This window comes from Moschus berezovskii, chromosome 8, assembly GCF_049115385.1.
Source record: "Moschus berezovskii isolate FMDL1 chromosome 8, NW_MosBer_1.0, whole genome shotgun sequence".
NCBI classification, from domain to species: Eukaryota; Metazoa; Chordata; class Mammalia; order Artiodactyla; family Moschidae; genus Moschus; species Moschus berezovskii.
In genome coordinates this window covers 74,410,066-74,429,598 of record NC_142467.1, presented here as the reverse complement: position 1 = coordinate 74,429,598, position 19,533 = coordinate 74,410,066, and the positions used below count along the sequence as shown (strand labels likewise).

The following is a 19,533-nucleotide window of genomic DNA, read 5'->3' as shown; positions in this document are numbered from 1 at the left end:
TTAGCTCCTCCTGGGACTCCCTCAGATGTTCCACTGTTTACCAGGGACCAGAACAACCCCAGGCTGGAAAAAGCCCTTAGTAAGCCCTAGGGAGGGCGGAGGTGGTGGTGGTGGTTGGGGCTTTGCTCCCATGGGTGTCTTCATGGTGGAGTAACTGAGCCTGGGGGCCTGGCTGGTCCACAGGAGGGATTCTTGTGAAGGTGTGAGTGTGACATGTCACGTGGTGATGGGGAAGTCAGAGGGCAGATGAGTGAGTGTATGCCGTGATGGCCGGCAGGCAGGACCTGGGTGTGATGTATCCCTCTGGGATGGCAGAAGGACCTGCCAAATTCAACCAGGGGCAGCGTGGAGTTGTGGACAGGCTTTAGAGCCAGCAAGACCAGCGGTCCAAACCTTGCTCTGCCCCTTCTGGGCCCGAAAGCCTTCCAAGCCTCGGTTTCCTCATCTGTAAACTGGGGGACACTATCCCTCCCTCAGGGGGTCCTGTGAGTACCTCAGGTCATGGATGGCTGTGCCCACCACCCACCGTGCATGCCATGAGGTACAGGTGGCAAGGATTGTGGCTGAACTGGCTCAGGCACAGGACACAGGGCCTGACGTTATTCAGGACCTGGTAGAAGACCAAAATGCCGCCACGTTCGTGGGCAAGACAAAGGCTGGAGTAGACCCCTGAGGCCTGCCCTATCACCTGAACCCATCTGTACCACCAGTAGTCATGGCAGCCTCTGGGACAGAGTCAGGAAACTGAGAACCCAGCCAAGGAGCCATCTGGTCGTGAGCTTGAAGGCCCATTCATTCTCCTAAGGACTGGGGAGATCACTCCATCTTTGCCCTGGCCTGACCCCTCCCTTCCCTCTTTCCACAGAAGGAGCCCCTGCATGGTCCCATGGGGCCAGATCCAGAGCCCTGGAACAGTGAGCTGTCCAGGAGGAAGGTGGGCTCAGAGCAGAAGGAAGAGCTGGCCTTCACCAACCTTGGCCTGGACACCACAGACCTGTGATGGGGGCGCAGCCACCGGACCCTGGCCATAGAGCTCCATAAGGGCCCCCACTCTTCTGGTCCACTTCCAAAGAGGCCTTGTTACCCCCAAATTACACCTACCCTTCCCTGATTATAAGATAAGCTGCTCCACCCTCGTCTGCTTGTAGCCAATCACAACTGACAAGGGTTGGGGGAGTATTTTATTACCAATGTATTGTGACAGTTTGTAGCCAAAAACCGTGGCTGGAGGGTTGGGGGACAGGGGTACTGAGTGGTCACAAGGGACTTGTGGGGATCACGGCACTGGGGGATGAGGGACCGGAGAGGGTGGTCTTTTAGGGACTACGGTGGTTATAGAGTGAGCTCTCTGTCGTGTCCCCAGAACCCAAGGCCAGCTGTCACCAGGCTGTGGGCCTCTGACCATGACCCTCTGGCGTTTCTGTGACTTGCAGCTGCGCCCTCGGGGCACTCCTGCAGCTGCCTTTGGCCTGTCTGGGAATTGTGGAGCGGTGTCCAGTGAGGGTGGGGATAGGGCCAGGTGAGGGGGAGACAGGAACTGGGGACAACTACCAGCATGCAAGAGATGCCCAGGCCATGGGGCCAGCCCGCCGCGTGGACACGCACTCGCATACACCCCGGGCTTGCACATCGGGGGTCTCACATGCCAATCCTCACGTACTTGGGGCTTTTATACACAGTTTCTCCTGTTCTGGGGACCTGGCTGCCTCTGGAGACCACAGTGCACCTGTCTGGACATCTCAGGAGCCTGCCCTAGCTCTCAAGGCTAGGTCCCCAGAGGTCGCTTAGTGTGGCCGGGAGAGGGTGGCGCTGAGGGCTATTAGGGGACGGTGGGATGTCGGTGCTGGGTTCGTGGGCTCCTGACCACGAGGGAGCTGGGTAGAGGGCATTCATTGGTGTGTTTAGGAGGGGAAGGGGGCTGGAAAGACAGGATGAGCAGACCCTAGATGCTGCCCGCCCCTTGGAGGCCTGTCGCGCGTCGAGGGGATCCCTTCTAGGGGCCTGGGATCGAGAAGGGAGCCTGAGAAGGTTGGAAACCCGGGCGTACAAAGGGGAGCCGATCACTCGGCCGTGGGCCCGGCCCGCGAGCAGCATCGCGGGCGCCGCACACTTTGCAGCAGCGCGCGGAAGAGGCCCGGCGGGCGCTTGGCGGCTCCCTCAGCGGGCGCGGTGCGGACGGAGCCCGCGCGGCCGGGGCCCGGGCGCGCCGCGGGAGGCGGCGGCGCGGGCGCCCCCTGGCGACCGTGCTCCTCGATCTGTCGCTCCAGATGCTTCTGGATGGCCATGCCCAGCACCTCCACCTCCATGGCGGCGCCGTACACCTCCCACGTCATGCCCTTTTCGTCCCAGCTCACGTCGCGCACCGGCTCGACCGCCTCGGGGGGCGCCGCGGCGGCCGCCAGCGCGGAGCCGGGCCGCACCCGCACTTCGGGGAAGGCGGGCGGCGCGGCGGCCTGCGGCGTCATGGGCCCGGTGGCCACGGAGCGCATCTCGGCGGCGCCCAGCGACACCTGCAGGCCCGCGTCCCGGCGAGAGGGCGGCCCGGGCGCGGGGCTGGGCGCGCGCGGCGCCCCCTGGAAGCTGAAGGCCGGGCCGCCCGCGCCGTCCTGCGGAGACATGGGGCTCACGGCCACCGACACGCAGGCCTGCGAGCCCGCCTGCGTGCCCGCGTCCTCGCGCGGCGGCGGGGCGCTCGCCTCCCACGACGGCGCCTTGGTGAAGTTGTCGCGAGTCCGCGGCCCGGGCGGCGGCGGCGCGACCGCCTCCAGGCCGGGGCTTCTCTCGGCCCTAGCAGCCGCCGGGTCCTTCCGGACGAGGCTGGAGGCCTCGGAGCTGGGCAGCGACGCTGGCTCCACGCGGCCCCCGCCGTCTGCGGGAGAAGGAGCGGAGTCACAGGGTTTGCCATCTGCCTGCCTGGAGGAGGCCTTCTCCAGAGTCAGGCTCTCCCCCTTCCCCGAGGATGGGGGCTCCCCCTTTCTTGGAGGCACAGAGTCAGTCTTGTCCAGGGCTACAGGCGCCACCTTCCCAGAGGCAATAAAGCCTGCTGATTCTGAGGATCCAGGATCCGGCTTCTCTGGGGCCAGTGGCTTCTCGTTCGGCGAAGATTTAGCCTCTACTTTCCCTGATGAGGCAGTGCCCTCCTGCCCAGAGGGTGTGGTTTCCGCTTTGCCCTCGGACTTGCATTCTGCTTTCCCGGAGGCCCTGGGATCCACCTTCGTGGAGTTCATAGGATTGCCCTTTTCGAGGGGCAGAGCATCCACCTTGACCTCTGGGACAGCTTCTGCCTTTCCGGAGGACGCCCGGACTGTTTTCCCTAGGCTCGTGGGCGTCACCTTTCCTGCGGACTCGGAGTCTGTGTCTCCAGGGAGAACAGCTTCTGGCTTTCCCTTGCTCACAGGGTCCACTTTCCCAGCCTTCCCCAAGGCTGGGGGACCCACCTTTCCAGGGGCCAGGGGACCTGACTTTTCCGAGGACAATGGGTCTGCTTTCCCCCTAGTCACTGCCTCAGCTCTTTCAGAGGAAGGAGGACCCACGGGACCAGAGGACGCAGAGTCTATCTTTCCTGATGATTCAGGATTTACTTTTCCAGGAGGTGATGTTTTTGTATTTCCCACGTAAATGGGATCCCCCTTTCTGGAGGACACTGGGTCCTCCTTTCTTGAGGATGCAGTTTCTGTCTTTCCCACTGACATCAGTTCTGCCTGCACGGGAGACAAGGGCTCTGGCTTTCCTGAGGACACAGGATCCACTTTTGCCAAAGAAACCGAATCCACTTCACTTGAAGACACGGTGTCCATATTTTTCAAAGACGTGGGCTCCACCTGTCCAGTAGACATGGTTTTTGTCATTACCACAGACGTGGAGCCTTGCTTTCCTGAGGAGGCAGGGTCCATCTTTCCTAGGAACTGAGGGTCCTCTTTTGTGGAGGACATAATTTCTGCATTTACCATAGATGCAGGATCTGTCATCCCCAAGTGAGTAGGATCCGCCCTTCCTGATGGCCCCAGAGCCACTGTTCCAGGCATGATTTTACCTGGTGACCCTGGAGTCAGCATTTCCAAGGACACAGGATCCACATTTGCCGAGAGCTCGGGATCTCTCTTTCCCAAGGCTACAAGATCTGTCTTTTCTGCAAATGCAGGCCCCACTTCTTCTGAGGACACTCGAAGGTCTTTTCCTGAATACCTGGGCTCCTCCTTTCTTGGGAATACAGGATCCACTTTGCCCAAGGATCCAGGCTCCTCCTTCCTTAGGGACACTGTATCCATCTTGCTGGAGTACTGAGGATCCACCTTTCCCAAGGATCCAGGATCCTCTTTTCCTGGGGTCACAGGATCCTTCCTTCCAGAAGCCACAGAATCCCCTTTCCCTACGATTGCAGGCTCTGTCTTTCCTGTAAACATAGGATCTGCCTTCCTCAAGGACCCAGCATCTTCTTTTCCTATGGAAACAGAATCTACCTGTTTTGAAGACTTGGAATCCATATTCTCTAAGAACATTGGATTTCTGTTCTCTGAGGGTGAAGGATCAGTTTTCACTGAGGACACAGGCTCTGGCCTCCCAGAGAAGGTGGTTTCTGGAGTTCCTGAGATCAAGGCTCGTTGTGTCCCTAATGTCTCATTGGTGGCTGCCTCTTGGGAAGGGATGTGGGTCATGGAGGGGTAGGCCAAACTCCTGCCAGGGTCTTCAGAGCAGGATGCCCCTTCCCCAGCCCCATTGGGGCTGCTGTGTTGAGAGTCCATGCTTGGGCTTTGGGCAGGGGCGTGCCTTGGGTGTGTAGGGATGGCCTTTTGCTTGGAGGGGCAGCAGTCCCTCATGGCCTGGCTCCCAGCCCCCAGGCTCCCATCCTGTGGGCAGCAGAAGGCTGTGGGCTGGGGTCCTGGGGGGCTGGAGTCCTTTCGAAGCAGCTGGAGCCAGTCTGGGTCTTCAGCACTGCCCAGTTGCCCTCATGACCATGCTTGGGCCCCAGGCTTCTGTCTGGTTCTGAAACACAGAAAGAGCAGACTCAGACTCAGAGGAGACCCAGTGGGAGGAGTCTCTATCCAGGCCTCATCCCTCTCACTGTTTCTAGTGGCCAGGCCTTCTTACCACATTCTCTACCTTTGTCTGATCCTTTCCTGTCCATAGGGTCTGGGCTAATACATGAACCCAACCATACCATTTCCCTGCTTCACTGCTCCCATTGGCCCTCTGGATAAAGGTCAGGCTTCCTAAAAGGGCATTCAAGGCCCTGCACAACTTGGCCACGATCTAACTTTTCACCCTCCCTGTTCAGCCCACCCCATGCAAATGCTACCGAGAAGTTATGCTGTTCTCCTTTAGGCCATGGGTCACAAACTCTGATGCCACAGGGGCCAGGTAGGTAATCTAATTGAGGGAAGCAGACTGGGTCTTAAACAGTAGGGAGTGGTCGGGGCTAAGGCAAACTGGAGAGCACGTGCCCTGTCTAAATACTTCCTACCATACTTCACTGGCCAAGTACTGTCCTGGAGAAATGCATCCTGGTAGTACCAGTCAGAAGTGGGAAATACAGAAGTTTAATGTAAAATATCCCAGTTAATTCAAGATTTAAAAAATCTGGTATGTGGGTCAAAGTATGTCTGTGGATCACCAGTTTACGTCTGTGTAGGCCCTGGGGAGATTGAAATGGTCTACGGTTGAGGAAAGGGCACAGTCTGAAATGTGTGTTTTCAGAGTGCATAGGGATGGTGTGGGGGCTGGAGAAGGGGGTTGGCCAATCATTTATTCAGCCTCTCAGGCATCCTGCTCTTCACTCCTTTACCCAGCCCTTTCTCTGTGATGGTCTGGATGAGAGACGGTATGGCAAAGGTGCTGGGGATGAAGAGTTGGCAGCTTTGAGAGGTCTGAGGGAAACTGACAGGAACCAAGTGGATGTAAGAGGTGATCCTGGGGGTGGTCTGCAGGATTCTGGCTAGGGTGGGGCAGGGGCGTGCTGGGCAAGACATCTGGGGAAAGGGAGAGTTGCATTTTGGACAAACTGAGTGTGTGGTACCAGGGGTACACCCAGGGAGAGGATCTGGCAGGCTGCTGGATCAGCATGCAATTCAGTTTTTTCATACACTCAGCAGTCAAGGCAAGCAGAGCTCTGATTCCTCCAGACCTCTTCCTCCCAACATCTCCAAAGCCACATCGTAGTGCTCAGGCCAAGATCCCTCAACTTCTTCTCAAACCCTCCAGCCCAACATCCGAGCAAAACAGAATGGATCTACCTTCAAAAGAAATCCAGAATTTGGCAACTATCCTGAGCCAAACCCACACCATCTCTGACCAGAATTATTCTTGCTTTACCCTTCACTCTGTTTGTTTATTCTCAACACAGCAGCCAGAGGGATCTTAGTAAAATTCAAGGCAGACCTCCTTTGCCCGGAACCATGTAGTGTCTCCCCATTTCATGCAATGTAAAAGTGTTAGTCACTCAGCTGTGTCCAACTCTTTGCAACCCCATGGACTGTAGCCTGCCAGGCTCTTCTGTCCATGGAATTCTCCATGCAGGAATACTGGAGTGGGTAGCCATTCCCTTCTCCAGGAGATCTTCCCGACCCAGGGATCGAATCTGGATCTCCCTTACAGGCAGATTCTTTACCATCTGTGCCACCAGGGAAGCTCCTCACCATAGCCCACAAGTTCCTGCATTTTCTGGCCCTGTCACAGCTCTTGGTTTTGTCTCCTACTGCTCTCCCCTGATTACCCTGCTTCAGCGACCCGACTGCCCTGGTGGTCCCTGAACCCACTACCTTGGGGCCTTTGCACTGGCTGTCTCCTCTCTGCCTGAAATGCTTTCGCTCCCAACATCTGCATCTCCCTGAAGCTTTCCCTGACACATCCAGTATAAAGTAGCCTCCTTCCCAGCACTGGCTGATGCTCTCCTTCCCCCTTGCCTTGCTCCATTTTTCTTTCTGGTACCTGTCTTCATCCTCAAATTGCATATGGTTGTTTACTGCTCATGATGTGTCTCTCCCATGAGAATGTCCGCTCCAGGAATGTGGGGATTTTGCCATGTTAACTGATGAAGTCTCAGGGTTGAGAACAATGACTGGCACATAGTAAGCAAGTGGTTTCCAATACATGTTTGTTAAATAAATGACTGAATGCCCTTTCTGTGACGTTGGTCCCACCATGCCACTCTTGGCTCAAAGCCTTCCTTGCTCTTTTAGGGGAAATAAATTGGTTGCAATCTTTTTGGAAGGACATTTATCAACATCAGACTAATGGTGCATGAGAATGTGACTGGTAATGGGAAGAAAACCAGGAAGTGGGTTTATAAAATGTTGGACAAACATATGGGAAACCCCACAACCCCCACTGCTGTTAGAATGGGTGGAGTGATGAGGAAAGATGCTCAAGGTAAGTTAAGGAAAAAACCAGGGGACAGTGTAGCTAGTGGGTTCCTGTGAGTGTAGGCAAGAAAAAGGATAGGTACACATCTGTAGATTTATTTATAAAAAGAAAATTTCTGGAAGGAAACCCATGAAACTTTTAGCAGTGATTGCCTTTGGGAAGCGAGACCAGAGATATCTGGAGGTAGAAGAAACTTTTATTAATGCTGCTTTGCAATGCTTGAATTTTGATTATATGTGCATGTATTATTTAAAAAAAACAGGGAAAAAGAAACTTTTAATGACTTCTTGTTATCTTTAGGGTCAAGTCCAACTCTTTAATGTGCTTCTAAGCCCTGTGTATTTATTCAGTTGGTGGGCTTTATCTTTCATTATGCACTCCATCCCCCAAAGCATGTACACACACACACACAGACACACACACACACACGCAAAACTGCTTTGGGTTCAACTAGGGCTTCACATTCTCTCCCATTTTGGCCTCTACAACTTTCCCGCTTGGCTCTTATTAAACCTTCAGTTCTCAGTTTAAACGCCACCTCCTCCAATGACCCTTCTTTGCCTACCACTTTCCTCGGGGTTCCCATGGCCTCTTGTTCTACTCCTAACCAGACTCCTGTCATTCTGCCTACAGCCCTTTACACCTCTGGATCTCCACCTAGCCCTCAGGTGCCTGGTTGGGGATTCAGCTGCTATTGTTCACCACTGGGTCCCCCAAGCTTTGGGCTTATGGGACTCGGGGGTGAGGATTTCACCAAAATGGGGGGATGGGAGGAGAAGCAGTCTTGCAGAGGATGGTGGGGGACTGGGTTTTGGGAAGTTTAACTGGGGTGTCTGTGGGCCTTATAGGGGAGATATCCAGGAGGCTTCTGAGAGACAGGTTTGGAATTCTGCTGGAATTCTTTGGATCTGGTTTTCATCAGGATAAAAACAGCAGGTATATGGGGAGCTTGGGGCTTCCCAGGTGGCTCAGTGGTAAAGAATCCGCCTGTCAATGCAGGAGAAGTGGTTCGATCCCTGGGTTGGATCCCAGGGAAGATCCCCTGGAGAAGGAAATGGCAACCCACTCCAGAATTCTTACCTGGGAAATCTCATTGTCAGAGAAGCCTGGTGGGCTATAGTTTATGGGGTCCCAAAAGAGTTGAAAATGACTTAGCAACTAAACAACAACAAAAGAGGGAGCTTGGGCTGGAACTGGAAGGAGTTGCCAGGGGTTATAGGCGGTGTGCTCTGAGTCCTCCCCAACCTTCTTTTCACCCCTGGCAGCCCAGCCCCGGGGTCCTCTCACACCAGCCCCTCCAACAGGCTCCCTCCCCCAAGCGAGGCATGGGCCAGAAGTCAGGACAGCTCCCCAACTTACCAGCTGCCTGATTCTTTACCAGCTCTATGACCTTAGGCAAGTGCCTTCTCCTCACTGGGGACCCTAACAAACCTACCCCCTGCTCCCCCGGGGCTGCAGGAAGAATTAAAGAAGATGACGGGTGTGCACGCCCTGCTACCTTAGGGCTGGGCTGTGTGCATGCAAGGCCTGTTTTTATCTACTCAGTCTGTCAGAGCCCAGCGGTGCTCCCCGGAGGGGGCAGGGGAGGGAGGGCCGGCATCCCAGGCACAAACCGGCAAAACCTCGCCCTTGGACATGCCTGGTTAACCTGGGGTGCTTAAAAGTTTTTTTTAAAGTTACTGATCAACATTTAAAAATCAGAAGAGTTCATGTGAAAATCAGATTTATAGCTCCTCTTGGAAAACTAAGGTTTGGCAGTCTGAGTGTGCTTCCTTCATAGCAGCAGTGAGCAGTGGCTGCCTCCTTAGATGGATCCAATCAGCCACCATCTCGACCCCTCCCAATGGTGTCCGGGGCACTGAGGTTGACTGCCTGCTGCCATTGATCACTGATTTGCACATCATTTTTCTTATAGCAGCCCCTCATGGGTGTTATCCACTTGGTCCCTAGCCACCTGAGTTCTGACTCTTGACCTAGATGCCAAGAAGGTGGGAGGTGACCTTGCACACATGAAGTTCTTACAAAGCTTATTATGTGCAAATCCTGAACACATTCTGGGCAGATGCTCTGGTCTTATTTTCCAGAGAAGGAAACTGAGGTTCAAAGAGGCAGGCATGGCCAAGCTGGCAACATGCCCCTTCTAAAAGTTCCATGAGAGGCGACCCTCTTAGTTCTCAGTCCACAATTCTCTCACGTGGAGTAAGGTCCAAGTTGGGACAAAGAGCCTGGCCACACAGTTAGAAAGATGTGGGAGTCAAGCCCCAGCCTAGTCTTGACTTGTTACATGACTTTGGGTGAGTTTTTCCACACTCTGAACCTCAGTTTCCCAATCTTTCAAATGGGGGAGATGCATGCATGCTGTCACTTCAGTCGTGTCTGACTCTTTGCAGTCCTATGGCCTGTAGACTGTCAGGCTCCTCTGTCAGTGGAATTCTCCAGGCAAGAATGCTGGAGTGGGTTGCTATGCCCTTCTCCAGGGGATCTTCCTGACCCAGAAGTTGAACCCACGTCTCTTACATCTCCTGCATCAGCAAGTGGGTTCTTTACCACTAGCATCACCTGGGAAGCCACAAATGGGGAGAGGATGGAGTTACACTAGTAGAACTGGCTGAGGCCTGGGTTTACGATCTGCCAGGCTACCATTCCTAGAGGCTCTACGGCTGGCAGTTCTGCTAGGCTTTACCCAGCTCTTAAGAAAGCCTTGGTATTCTCAAGTCACTTCTCCAAAAGGCAACCCACGCCTGGGGTCTCACATTCTCACCTCCCATCTCCCACTGGACCCAGCTCCATCACTCTCCCACTGCGTGCTCAGCTCTGGGCCCAGCATTCTCAGGCTTGTTTTTGCATCTGGACTCCACAACAGTCTCATGAGGGGGGCATTATCATCCCATTTAACAGATAAGGATGCTGAGGTCAGAGGCAGAAAAGACATGACCAAGGGCACACAGCTGGGAGAGGGTGGGACTCTGATTCAAAGCCTGTTTTGTCTGAATCCAAACCCTGGTTCTTCCTACTCATATCAGCCAAGATCTTTGACACTGATGCATGGCTCTTAAAACCCCTTTATGCTCTTCAGGGTTATGCCAAGAATCCTCCCAGTCCCCTGGATCTAACAGGCAACAACACAAGGAGGTGTCTAGGAGAAGGAGCAAGAGTGTCTTCTGTATGAGAACGCACTTGTGGGCACACCCTTTGGGCAGATGATCCTGCACACTTCTGCCTCCTGATGGAGGTAAAAGGTTGAAATGACCCCCAGTTGTGTGGGCTGGCTCACCCGGCGTGCAGTGGAGCACGTAGATGGCTTGTCGACATCTGCGCCAGCTTAGGCCAGCCTGGGGAGCCAGAGTCTGGCTCCTGCGTTTTCCTCAAGAACTTGGTGTGCACATGTGCAGTCTGTATGTGCAGAATGCCCTGTGTGTTTGTGTCTCCTGGTGGCCATTTGGACCCTGTGGGTATGCACATTCATGGCCACCTGGCCTCAGAGCCTCATTCATGGAAGAGCTGGCCGGTATGTGCACAAGCGCTGTTGTGCCCTGCTCCCAGGCAGAGAAGCACCTGTGAATGCTCACTCAGGCCCAGATACCTGGCCAGACTGTTATTTCCCCTTTAGGATTTCTTCCCGAATTGGAGTCAGGACTGCCAGGCACCTGCAATCACCTCTTCGCATGATGAGAAGATTGACAAAGACTTGTGGTACTTCAGCAGGTGTGTGTGTATGTGTGTGTGTGACAGTCTAGGTGTGCTATACCTCACCCTCTCATCCCCTTGTCTTCTACAACCATCAGAGCAGTAAAGCGTCCTGCCTGGGGCTGGATGGGAGGAGTCTAGCAAAGGGTCATATCCAGTCTTCCTTCCAGAAACAGCCTTCAGGGTAGCTGTCCATCCACTCACAGGAGGGCAAGAGTGGACATGCAGGAGCTGAGGGGTGGAGAGCAAGCTAAAAGTGTGTGATGGAGTGTGTGACACACCTACTCCAGGGTCTGGGGGTACATAAGGGACACCATGATGTGCAGGTGTGAACGGGTGCAAGCAGGCCAGGGCAGGGTGGCTGTGAGTGCGTTGTGATGGGGACCATTGCTGAGTTGAGTGTGTGCTATGATAGGCGACGGCTGATGTGAGTGCGTAGCAATGCCTGGGTGTGTACGCAAAGATGTACTGGGTGGGTGCACAGGTGGCCATGTGTATGAGTCTGATGGAATGATCAAGGACCATAGTGTGTGTACACCTGTGGCCTCGAGTGGTGAGTGTGTGACAGTATATGTGGTGGACCCCCAGAGTGTGTGCCACATCGAGCGTGAGACAGCGAGTGTGCTTGATGGTGCCAATAGAGCCACTCGATCGCCGAGCTCTCTCCATGGGGAAAATGAATCAACGCGGGCGGACCCCATCCCCGCGGTGGCGGGAAGCGCCCCCTCCCGCACCACGGTGCCAAACAAAGCGGCAGTCAGAGGCGAGGCCAGGCGCGGGGCCGGGGTCTTACACAGTGGGTGGGATGGCCCGCAGGGTCCCTCGGGTGCTCGGCCAGGACTGCAGACCCGCCCCCGCCCCGCCCCAGAGAGGAACCTGGAAATGGACACCCTCCGCCCCAGTAGCGCGCGTACCTTCACCCAGGCGCACGCCAGACACACGCCGCGCGCTGTGCCCAAACCCCGCCACCCAGGCGGTTCGAGGACCCTGGACAGCGGCTCTGGGGCTGCTGAGAGCGGCAGAAGGGGATCGACACCGCCCGTTTGGAGCTAGCAGCAGATGCAGGAGCGGCGCTTACCGGGCTCTGTCGCCGTTCCGTCTCCTCGGCGCGCTGCGCTCTGGCTCCCGCCACCGCCACCGCCGCTGCCCGAGCTGCCTCGGCTGCCTCCGGCCGGGCTGGCGGGCGGACCCGCGGACTCGGCGCAGCCGTCCCCCGCGCCAGCTCCGCGCTCCCACCCCGCGCCCCGCCCCGGGCATGCGCGCTAGCTGACTGGCGGCCTCAGAACCCGGGAGGGGGCGGTGCCGGCAGGGAAGCAGGGGCCCAAAGGAGGGAGGGGCGTCCCTTGCCCGCAGCCCCTCACTGCGACCGTTAGGCTCCTGGGTTCCCCACCCTCCTCGACCCGGTTAGCGTTTCACAGACTGGAGACCGAGGGGCGGAGAGGCTGCCTATTTGCTGCGCGCCTGTTGAGGGCGGGGCACGCTGTCACTCAGCTCTCACTCAATCCAGCCCCGCGAACGCCCTCTGCTTGTTTCACCGAGGAGAAAACTGGGGCCCAGAGAGGGGAGGCCACTGGTCCAAGGATACTCGGCCTCTGAATAGAGACCCAGGTCTGCGCCATGTCCGAGCTCCCCCTGCGCGGAATTTCCCGCCTCCGCCTTGGCCGCACTTCCGGCCTTCTCCCACACCCCCACCTCGCCCCGCCCCCGTCCCCTTTGTCTCGCCGCCACCCACGCTCCTGGGAGTGGAGGGACCTGCGTGGTTGCGGGAGGAGGGAGAGAGCCTTCGATTTCCCCGCTACAGTCCTCCCTAGCCAGGGTGCCCTCCCACCTAGTCTGTGCAAGCCGGGTTCTCCTCCACCCTCCAGCAAATCATTTCACCTTTCAGAGTGTCAATTTCTCCATCTGTAAGATGGGACTAACATGAATCACCTTACAGTGAGTAGTCTTGGAAGGATGAAGGAGCCTGAAGTAGGTGTTCAGAGGCTTTTAGCTGAATTTGAATTGCCAAGGACAGGAGGACTTGCTGCCTACCCGCCTCGACGTTTCTCAGCAGAGAAATAGTCCCCATCCTCTTTGATTTCCCATAAGGGGAAAAAAAAATCTGTAATTGCCAAAAGGTGATAAAACCGTCTCACGTGTACTGTAAAACCACCTACTAAAAGTGGTAGCAACTAACGTTAATATGCTTATTTAAGGGCAGTGTTTTTATGGTAAAGCCCGCAAGTTAAAGTAACCAGTAACGTTACCTTGTTTTCAGGTTTCATCTAATTCCCATTTCCAATCACTTATAAGCAAGTTCATGTGAATGTTTATATCCAGTTTATCAGATAAGAAAACAGATACTGGTGAAAGGTCCCTCGTTTGTTAGTAGAAACTTCAGTCTTCACCTTTACTTTCTATTCCTCTGACTTACCCGGTGAGACACAAGTCACTGTGATCGTTAAAAGAAAAAAAAAATTTTTTTTTTTTTTTAATCTAGATGGCACACATACAAAAAAACCAAAAACCTATCGGACTGTTGTTTTCAGTCCTCATCCCAGGGAAGCAGAAAATGGGGAGTAACCAACCAACTTTCAGCACCACGGACAGCACCAGGGAACCGGCGTCTTTAGCCCTGAAAATTGCTCATTTACCACAAAAGCATTTCGCTTCACAGTTTACAAACTGTATTCTACACTCATCGTTTCATTTTACTTTCCCTGCAGCCCTTCAAGGTATACATCGTTGGTCCCATGATACACATGAAGACACCAAGCTTTGGGTAGGTTCACAAGACATAAGAAGTAGCAGAAACGTGGCTGTGATCTAAAAATCACTCCCACCCCCCTGGGGGCAGGGGACAGGGCGAGTGTGGATGAGAGCAGAATCAGGGCATGAGTGAGGAGGCCGTAGCAAGTGAGAGGTAATGATGCCTGAACCATTGGAATGGAGAGTAGGGGCCAGATTTGATAACTATTTAGGAGTAAAGTCAACAGGTCTTGGTTATGTGGTGAATGCGAGTGTGAGAGGGCTCTACTGCCTCTCTGAGGGCTTGCCTTGGGGAGCCAAATGGATGGAGAATCTGATGAACCCTGGGGAAAGAAGGGACTTGTAAAACAGCTACACTGAGACATGTGAGTCCAAAACTGAGCTCTGAAGTAGCCAAGGCTGTAGACAGGGCCGGGAGCTGATGATGAAAGTCATGAGAGTTGTGTTGGAACACGAGGGGGGAGTATAGACCAAATAGGGTGAGACAAGGTGCCCTAGGCCCACCCCGAGGAACACCAACATTAAGGGCAAAGGAGGCTGCAAAGAATGAGAGACAGTAGTATGAGAAAACCCAGGAGAGTGTGATGTCTCAGAAGCCAAGGGGAGAGAACGTTCTAGAAGGAGGTCAGGGTCAACTGCATCAGGAAGACAAGATATAGCCTGAGAGATATCCTCAGAAGTTGAATAAAAGACAATGGAAATTTGATGAAAGCACAGTCAGTGGAGTGGTGGGGGTGGAAGCCAGACTGGGGAGGTGGGGCAGGAACTGATGACTTAATGGAACCAAGGAAGTGGAGAGGACAAGCAGATGACTCTCTAAAGTTTGGGTTTAGAGCAAGAAAGGAGATATGATAGTCTCTCCAGGGCATTGGAGGTATTTAAGTCCTGATTGGGGGGGGAAGCAGTAAAGAGGGAAAGGGAGATGCCAAGAAAGGAGATCATAATGGCTGGGTCCAGATGCTCAGTGTGGAAGGATAGGATGGGATCCAGCACCCTGGGGTGGCTCACAGACCCTGAAATGAAGCTTGAGGAAATGTGGTTTATTTGGGAAGTACAGGGACACCAGCAGGCAAGTGGGAAGGTGACCCTGGCAGAAAAGGCATCCAATGAGCCGTGGTTATCAAGCCAGCTACCATGGTGGGTGACTGAGGCTTAATCCTGCAGGAAGTCTTGAGAAATGGGGTAAATGCATATCTAGAATGCCCCTGGTCAAGAGCAAGGGAGCTTGTGTATTTATATCCCAGTATCTGGCAGACCTTGGGAAAGAGCCAGCCCATGGGCTGTGTGTTAATTCCCAGGCACTTCTAGCCCACAGTGCAGGTAGACAAAGTGGTTTCCACAGCCTGATACAGTTCTTTGACAAAGATGCAGAAAAACATCTACTTCTGCTTTATTGTTTACGCTAGAGCCTTTGACTGTGTAGATCACAATAAACTGTGGAAAATTTTTAAAGAGATGGGAATACCAGACCACCTTACCTGCCTCCTGAGAAATCTGTATGCAGGTCAAGAAGCAACTGTTAGAACCAGACATGGAACAATGGACTGGTTCCAAATTGGGAAAAGAGTACATCAAGGCTGTATATTGTCACCCTGCTTATTTAACTTATATGCAGAGTACATCATGTGAACTGTTGGGCTGGAAGAATCACTGGAATCAAGATTGCCGGGAGAAATATCAATAATCTCAGATGCCATTTTAATAGCAGAAAGTGAAAAGGAACTAAAGAGCCTCTTGAGGAGGGTGAAAGAGGAGAGTGAAAAAGCTGGATTAAAACTCAACATTCAAAAAACTACGATCGTGGTATCTGGTCCCATCACTTCATGGCAAATAGATGGGGAAACAATGGAGACAGTGGCAGATTTTATTTTCTTGGGTTCCAAAATCACTGCGGAACTGCAGCCATGAAATTAAAAGATGCTTGCTTCTTGGAAGGAAAGCTACGACAAACCTAGATAGTGTATTAAAAAACAGAGACATAACTTTACTGACAAAGGTCCATATAGTCAAAGCTATGATTTTTCCAGTGGTCATGTATGGATGTGAGAGTTGGAACATAAAGAAGGCTGAATGCTAAAGAATTGATGCTTTTGAATTGTGGTGCTGGGGAAGGCTCTTGAGAGTCCCTTGGACTACAAGGAGATCAAACCAGTCAATCCTAAAGGAAATCAACCCTGAATAATCATTGGAAGGACTGATGCAGAAGCTTAAGCTCCAATACTTTGGCCACCTCATGCAAAGAACCAACTCAATGGAAAAGATTCTGATGCTGGGGGAGCATCAGAAGGCAAAAGAAGGGGGCAGCAGAGGATGAGATGGTTAGATAGCATCCGCAATTCAGTGCACATAAATCTGACCAAACTCTGGGAGATAGGGAGGGTCAGGGAAGCCTAGCAAGCTGAAGTCCATGGGGTTGCAAAGAGTCAGACACAATTTAGTGACTGAACAATAACCTGGCTGTTGGGAGTCTGACTGGTGGGCACAGAGATAGTAAAATCACCAGAGGAGATGTGGACAGAGCTCTGGCCATGTCTGCTACATGAGCACAGTCAGGGCCTCTTTCCATCTGTGCCCTTTGCCACTCTCCAACAACTCTTGTTCCATGAGGATTTGTTGATAAATGCACGTTTAAAAAAGAAAAATTCCAGAAAAAAGAACAAAACACTTGCCAAGGTAGAATGGAAGGTCAAAAAGGACATGGACGTAAGCAGTGTAGATTCAGATCCTGACTTTCCCAGTTACTAGCATGTGTGGCCTTGACTGAGATCTCTCTAGGCCTCAGCTTCATCATTTGTAATTCTTACTTCTCAGAGCTCTGAGGATGATGAAGGGAGGAAAAAATCCTCAAGCACCAAGCATAGTGTAACACTCCTGGTGGATGCCAGGGTATGGCAAGCTTTTATCTGACCACAGCACCTCTGTTCTCCTTGGGGATCCACCTCCTCACTCCAGTCCATGTGGTGGAGTGGGATGGGCCCCACTGCCATCTTTAGGGGTGGGCAGTGACCCTGTCCTGGCCAATCAGTGTGTGGTGATTAGTTTCATGGATGAAGGCAGAGCACACTTCCCTGGAGCTTTGCTGCTGCTGCTACTGCTAAGTCACTTCAGTCATGTCTGACTCTGTGCGACCCCATAGACGGCAGCCCATTAGGCTCCCCTGTCCCTGGGATTCTCCAGGCAAGAACACTGGAGTGGGTTGCCATTTCCCTGGAGCTTTAGGGGTTGCTAAATTGAGGGTATGTCTGCCTGGAGCTACTGAGGGTTGTCTTTGTCCCCACGTGGAAAATCTGCCTGGGCCCAGATTGTGGCTTGTCTTAGGGTTCAGGTTTTCCCTGTGACAACCAACATGGTCACCCACACCCATGTGAGTGTGTGTGTATGTGAATCTTGGGTTGGTCTGCTTCTGGGAAGCCACACACCCTCGTGCACACAAGAAGATAAACAAGTGCCTGCAGTTCTTTGGCTGGCACCCAGGCCGGGGGTGGAATAAACAATCCCAGTGACTTTCTGAAAAGCAAGCGTGTGTGGCAACAGGCGCCATGGAGACAAGCAGACTGTACCAGAGCACGGGTAGCAGCCACCCCCCTGATACCACCCCTGTGCACGCGCACACACACACACATACACAAGCACTTCTCATGTTCAGATCATATTTGTATCCACTCCATCACGCAGAGTCCTGCTTCCACACCCAGGCACACCACCCTTGGGATCTGCCCCCATTTCAGTTTTGCTGGAGGCTAAAGGCTTTTGAGAAGGTCTGAGATTTCTAATACAATAGCACCCATGGTTCCTCACGCCTTTCTGGACACTGGTCCTGATGTAGGCCACATTTTAGCAAATCATAGCCTCTAGGGAAGTGTGTGTGTGGTGGGGGAGGGGGGAGATGGAAACAGAGATGGAAGCGGAGAGAGGTGGGGGAGGGGGACAGGATCACCTGGCAGGCAGTACTATACAAACCCAACTTCTAGAAAGCTCTTCTCTTTGCTTCAGAGAGGCACACTCAACAGACATGCACCCGCTCCTTCAATGAACACTCACTTAGCCCCCCTCCTCCAGGCTTGTATGGACACAGCACTGGGTACAGACATTCACATGCGTATCAGTCCTCATACCTGCAGGGGGTTAACCCAGAATCCAGCAGGTGATGATGGTGGCGGTGTACAGTTTACTGACTGCCCAAGTGTTTTACAGTCATCATCTCATTATATTTAAGCCTTAAGAAAAACCATCTGAGATTGATATTATTGCTATTCCCATCTCACAGCTGAGGGAACAGAAATTCAGAGAGGTTAGGTAACTTGCCAGGGTCACAAAGTTAGAAAGTGACAAAGTTAGGAGCCAAAATCCTGCCCTAACTGAAGCAATCCTGCCCTAAATGAAGAATCCTGCCCTAAATGAAGAAAGACTTTCTTCATTTAGTCAGATAGACACACAACATGCATGTGTGCACAGATGCGTGTGTGTGCACACACACACATACACACACACACACACACACAAACCCTGCCTCCTTAGTTAGTGCAGGGAACTGATGCTCATGAGGTCATCTTCCTCTTCCTCTCTCTGACCTCCTCAGGCTCATCACTCCCAACCCCTCACAGCACTGTCCTGATATTCATGAGTGCCCCTGGCTCAGACACCTATGAGCACAGCTTGCTCCCCACAAAGGTCCCCTCCCCCAGCAGCTGCAGGCCCCGGCCCAGCTGGGGGCGGCCCTGGGATTTGGCTGGGTGACTCAGGCTGAATCATGGCCCAGCTGCTCCTTGGCAGCCCTCTCCCCCACTCTGCCCAGAGAGCCTATTTTGAAGGCAGAGATGGGCCTTGGGTGGAGGACAGGAAGCATGGGCACTTGAGAAGGAGGAAGCAGGCACAAGAAGGCCTCTATGCCCACTTCTACGCCTCAGTGGTCTGTAGGCACTCAGGCAGCCCCCACCCATGCCCCCCATTCTCCCAGAAAGAGGACCCTTTTGCCTGGACATGAGCATGGGTCTCCCTCTCTGATTCCAGGACCCACTTTGGCTCCCTTGTCCCACTTTTTGGCTTTAATAACAATGACAACAATATTTATGATTCTAATGGATTACTCACATGTTCCAGTATTCTACAGTTTTCAAAGCACTTTTTCATCAGTATTGCATTTAATTCTCTTATTAGTTCTAGAGTGGACTAATAGCATCCTTAGGAGTGGAAATTCGTATCCTTACGTTTGAGCTAAGGATACTGAAGCTCAGAGAGGTTATGTGAACTCTCTAAGGTCACACAGTGGGTAAAATGACAGAGGCAGGAACCAAACTTTAGGCTTCTTGGTCCAACCTGTGAAAGGTGAGCATTAAGGCTGGAGTTGAGCTGCAGTTGGGCGTGGGGTTGGGCATGAGTATGTGGGGCATGGCAGGGCCATGGTGGGGCCATGGCTGGGGCATCAGAAGTAGCATAGGGGCATGGCAACTTAGGGGGTATGCGGAGCGTATGGAGGAGGCATGCCTGGTGGCTTGGTGTGTGAGGATCATGACAAAATTATTCTCCTTACCCTTCTGCAATTAATAGATTATGGAAACATTTATGCTTTAAAATCTTCTTTTCCATGTTTCAAGCCGATATCCTAAGCTTAACAGGTCCATTACCAACTCAATGGACATGAGTTTGAGCAAACTCTGAAAGATAGTGAAGGACGGGGAAGCCTGGTGTGCTGCAGTTCATGGGGTCGCAAAGAGTCAGACATGACTGAGCAACTGAACA

The 19,533-nt window shown here is 53.2% G+C and overlaps 2 protein-coding genes across 2 annotated transcripts in view; one reads left to right on the top strand and one right to left on the bottom strand.

The window, feature by feature from the left end:
* CDHR2 (cadherin related family member 2) overlaps positions 1-1,038 on the top strand; it is a 30,350-nt gene extending 29,312 nt beyond the window's left edge. The window contains exon 32 of the mRNA XM_055430233.2: positions 866-1,038. Coding sequence (XP_055286208.2) covers positions 866-1,000 — 135 coding nt within the window. The 3' untranslated portion in view covers positions 1,001-1,038. The remainder of the gene's footprint in view (positions 1-865) is intronic.
* Positions 1,039-1,179: 141 nt separating this feature from the next.
* Positions 1,180-12,267, bottom strand: GPRIN1 (G protein regulated inducer of neurite outgrowth 1). Its single transcript, XM_055429905.2, has 2 exons — positions 12,125-12,267; positions 1,180-4,983 (listed from the first exon to the last, which is right to left on the bottom strand). Exon 2 carries the CDS (start codon positions 4,815-4,817, stop codon positions 2,061-2,063), a length of 2,757 nt encoding a protein of 918 aa, XP_055285880.1. The 5' UTR covers positions 4,818-4,983; positions 12,125-12,267; the 3' UTR covers positions 1,180-2,060.
* Between the last annotated feature and the right edge of the window lie 7,266 nt (positions 12,268-19,533).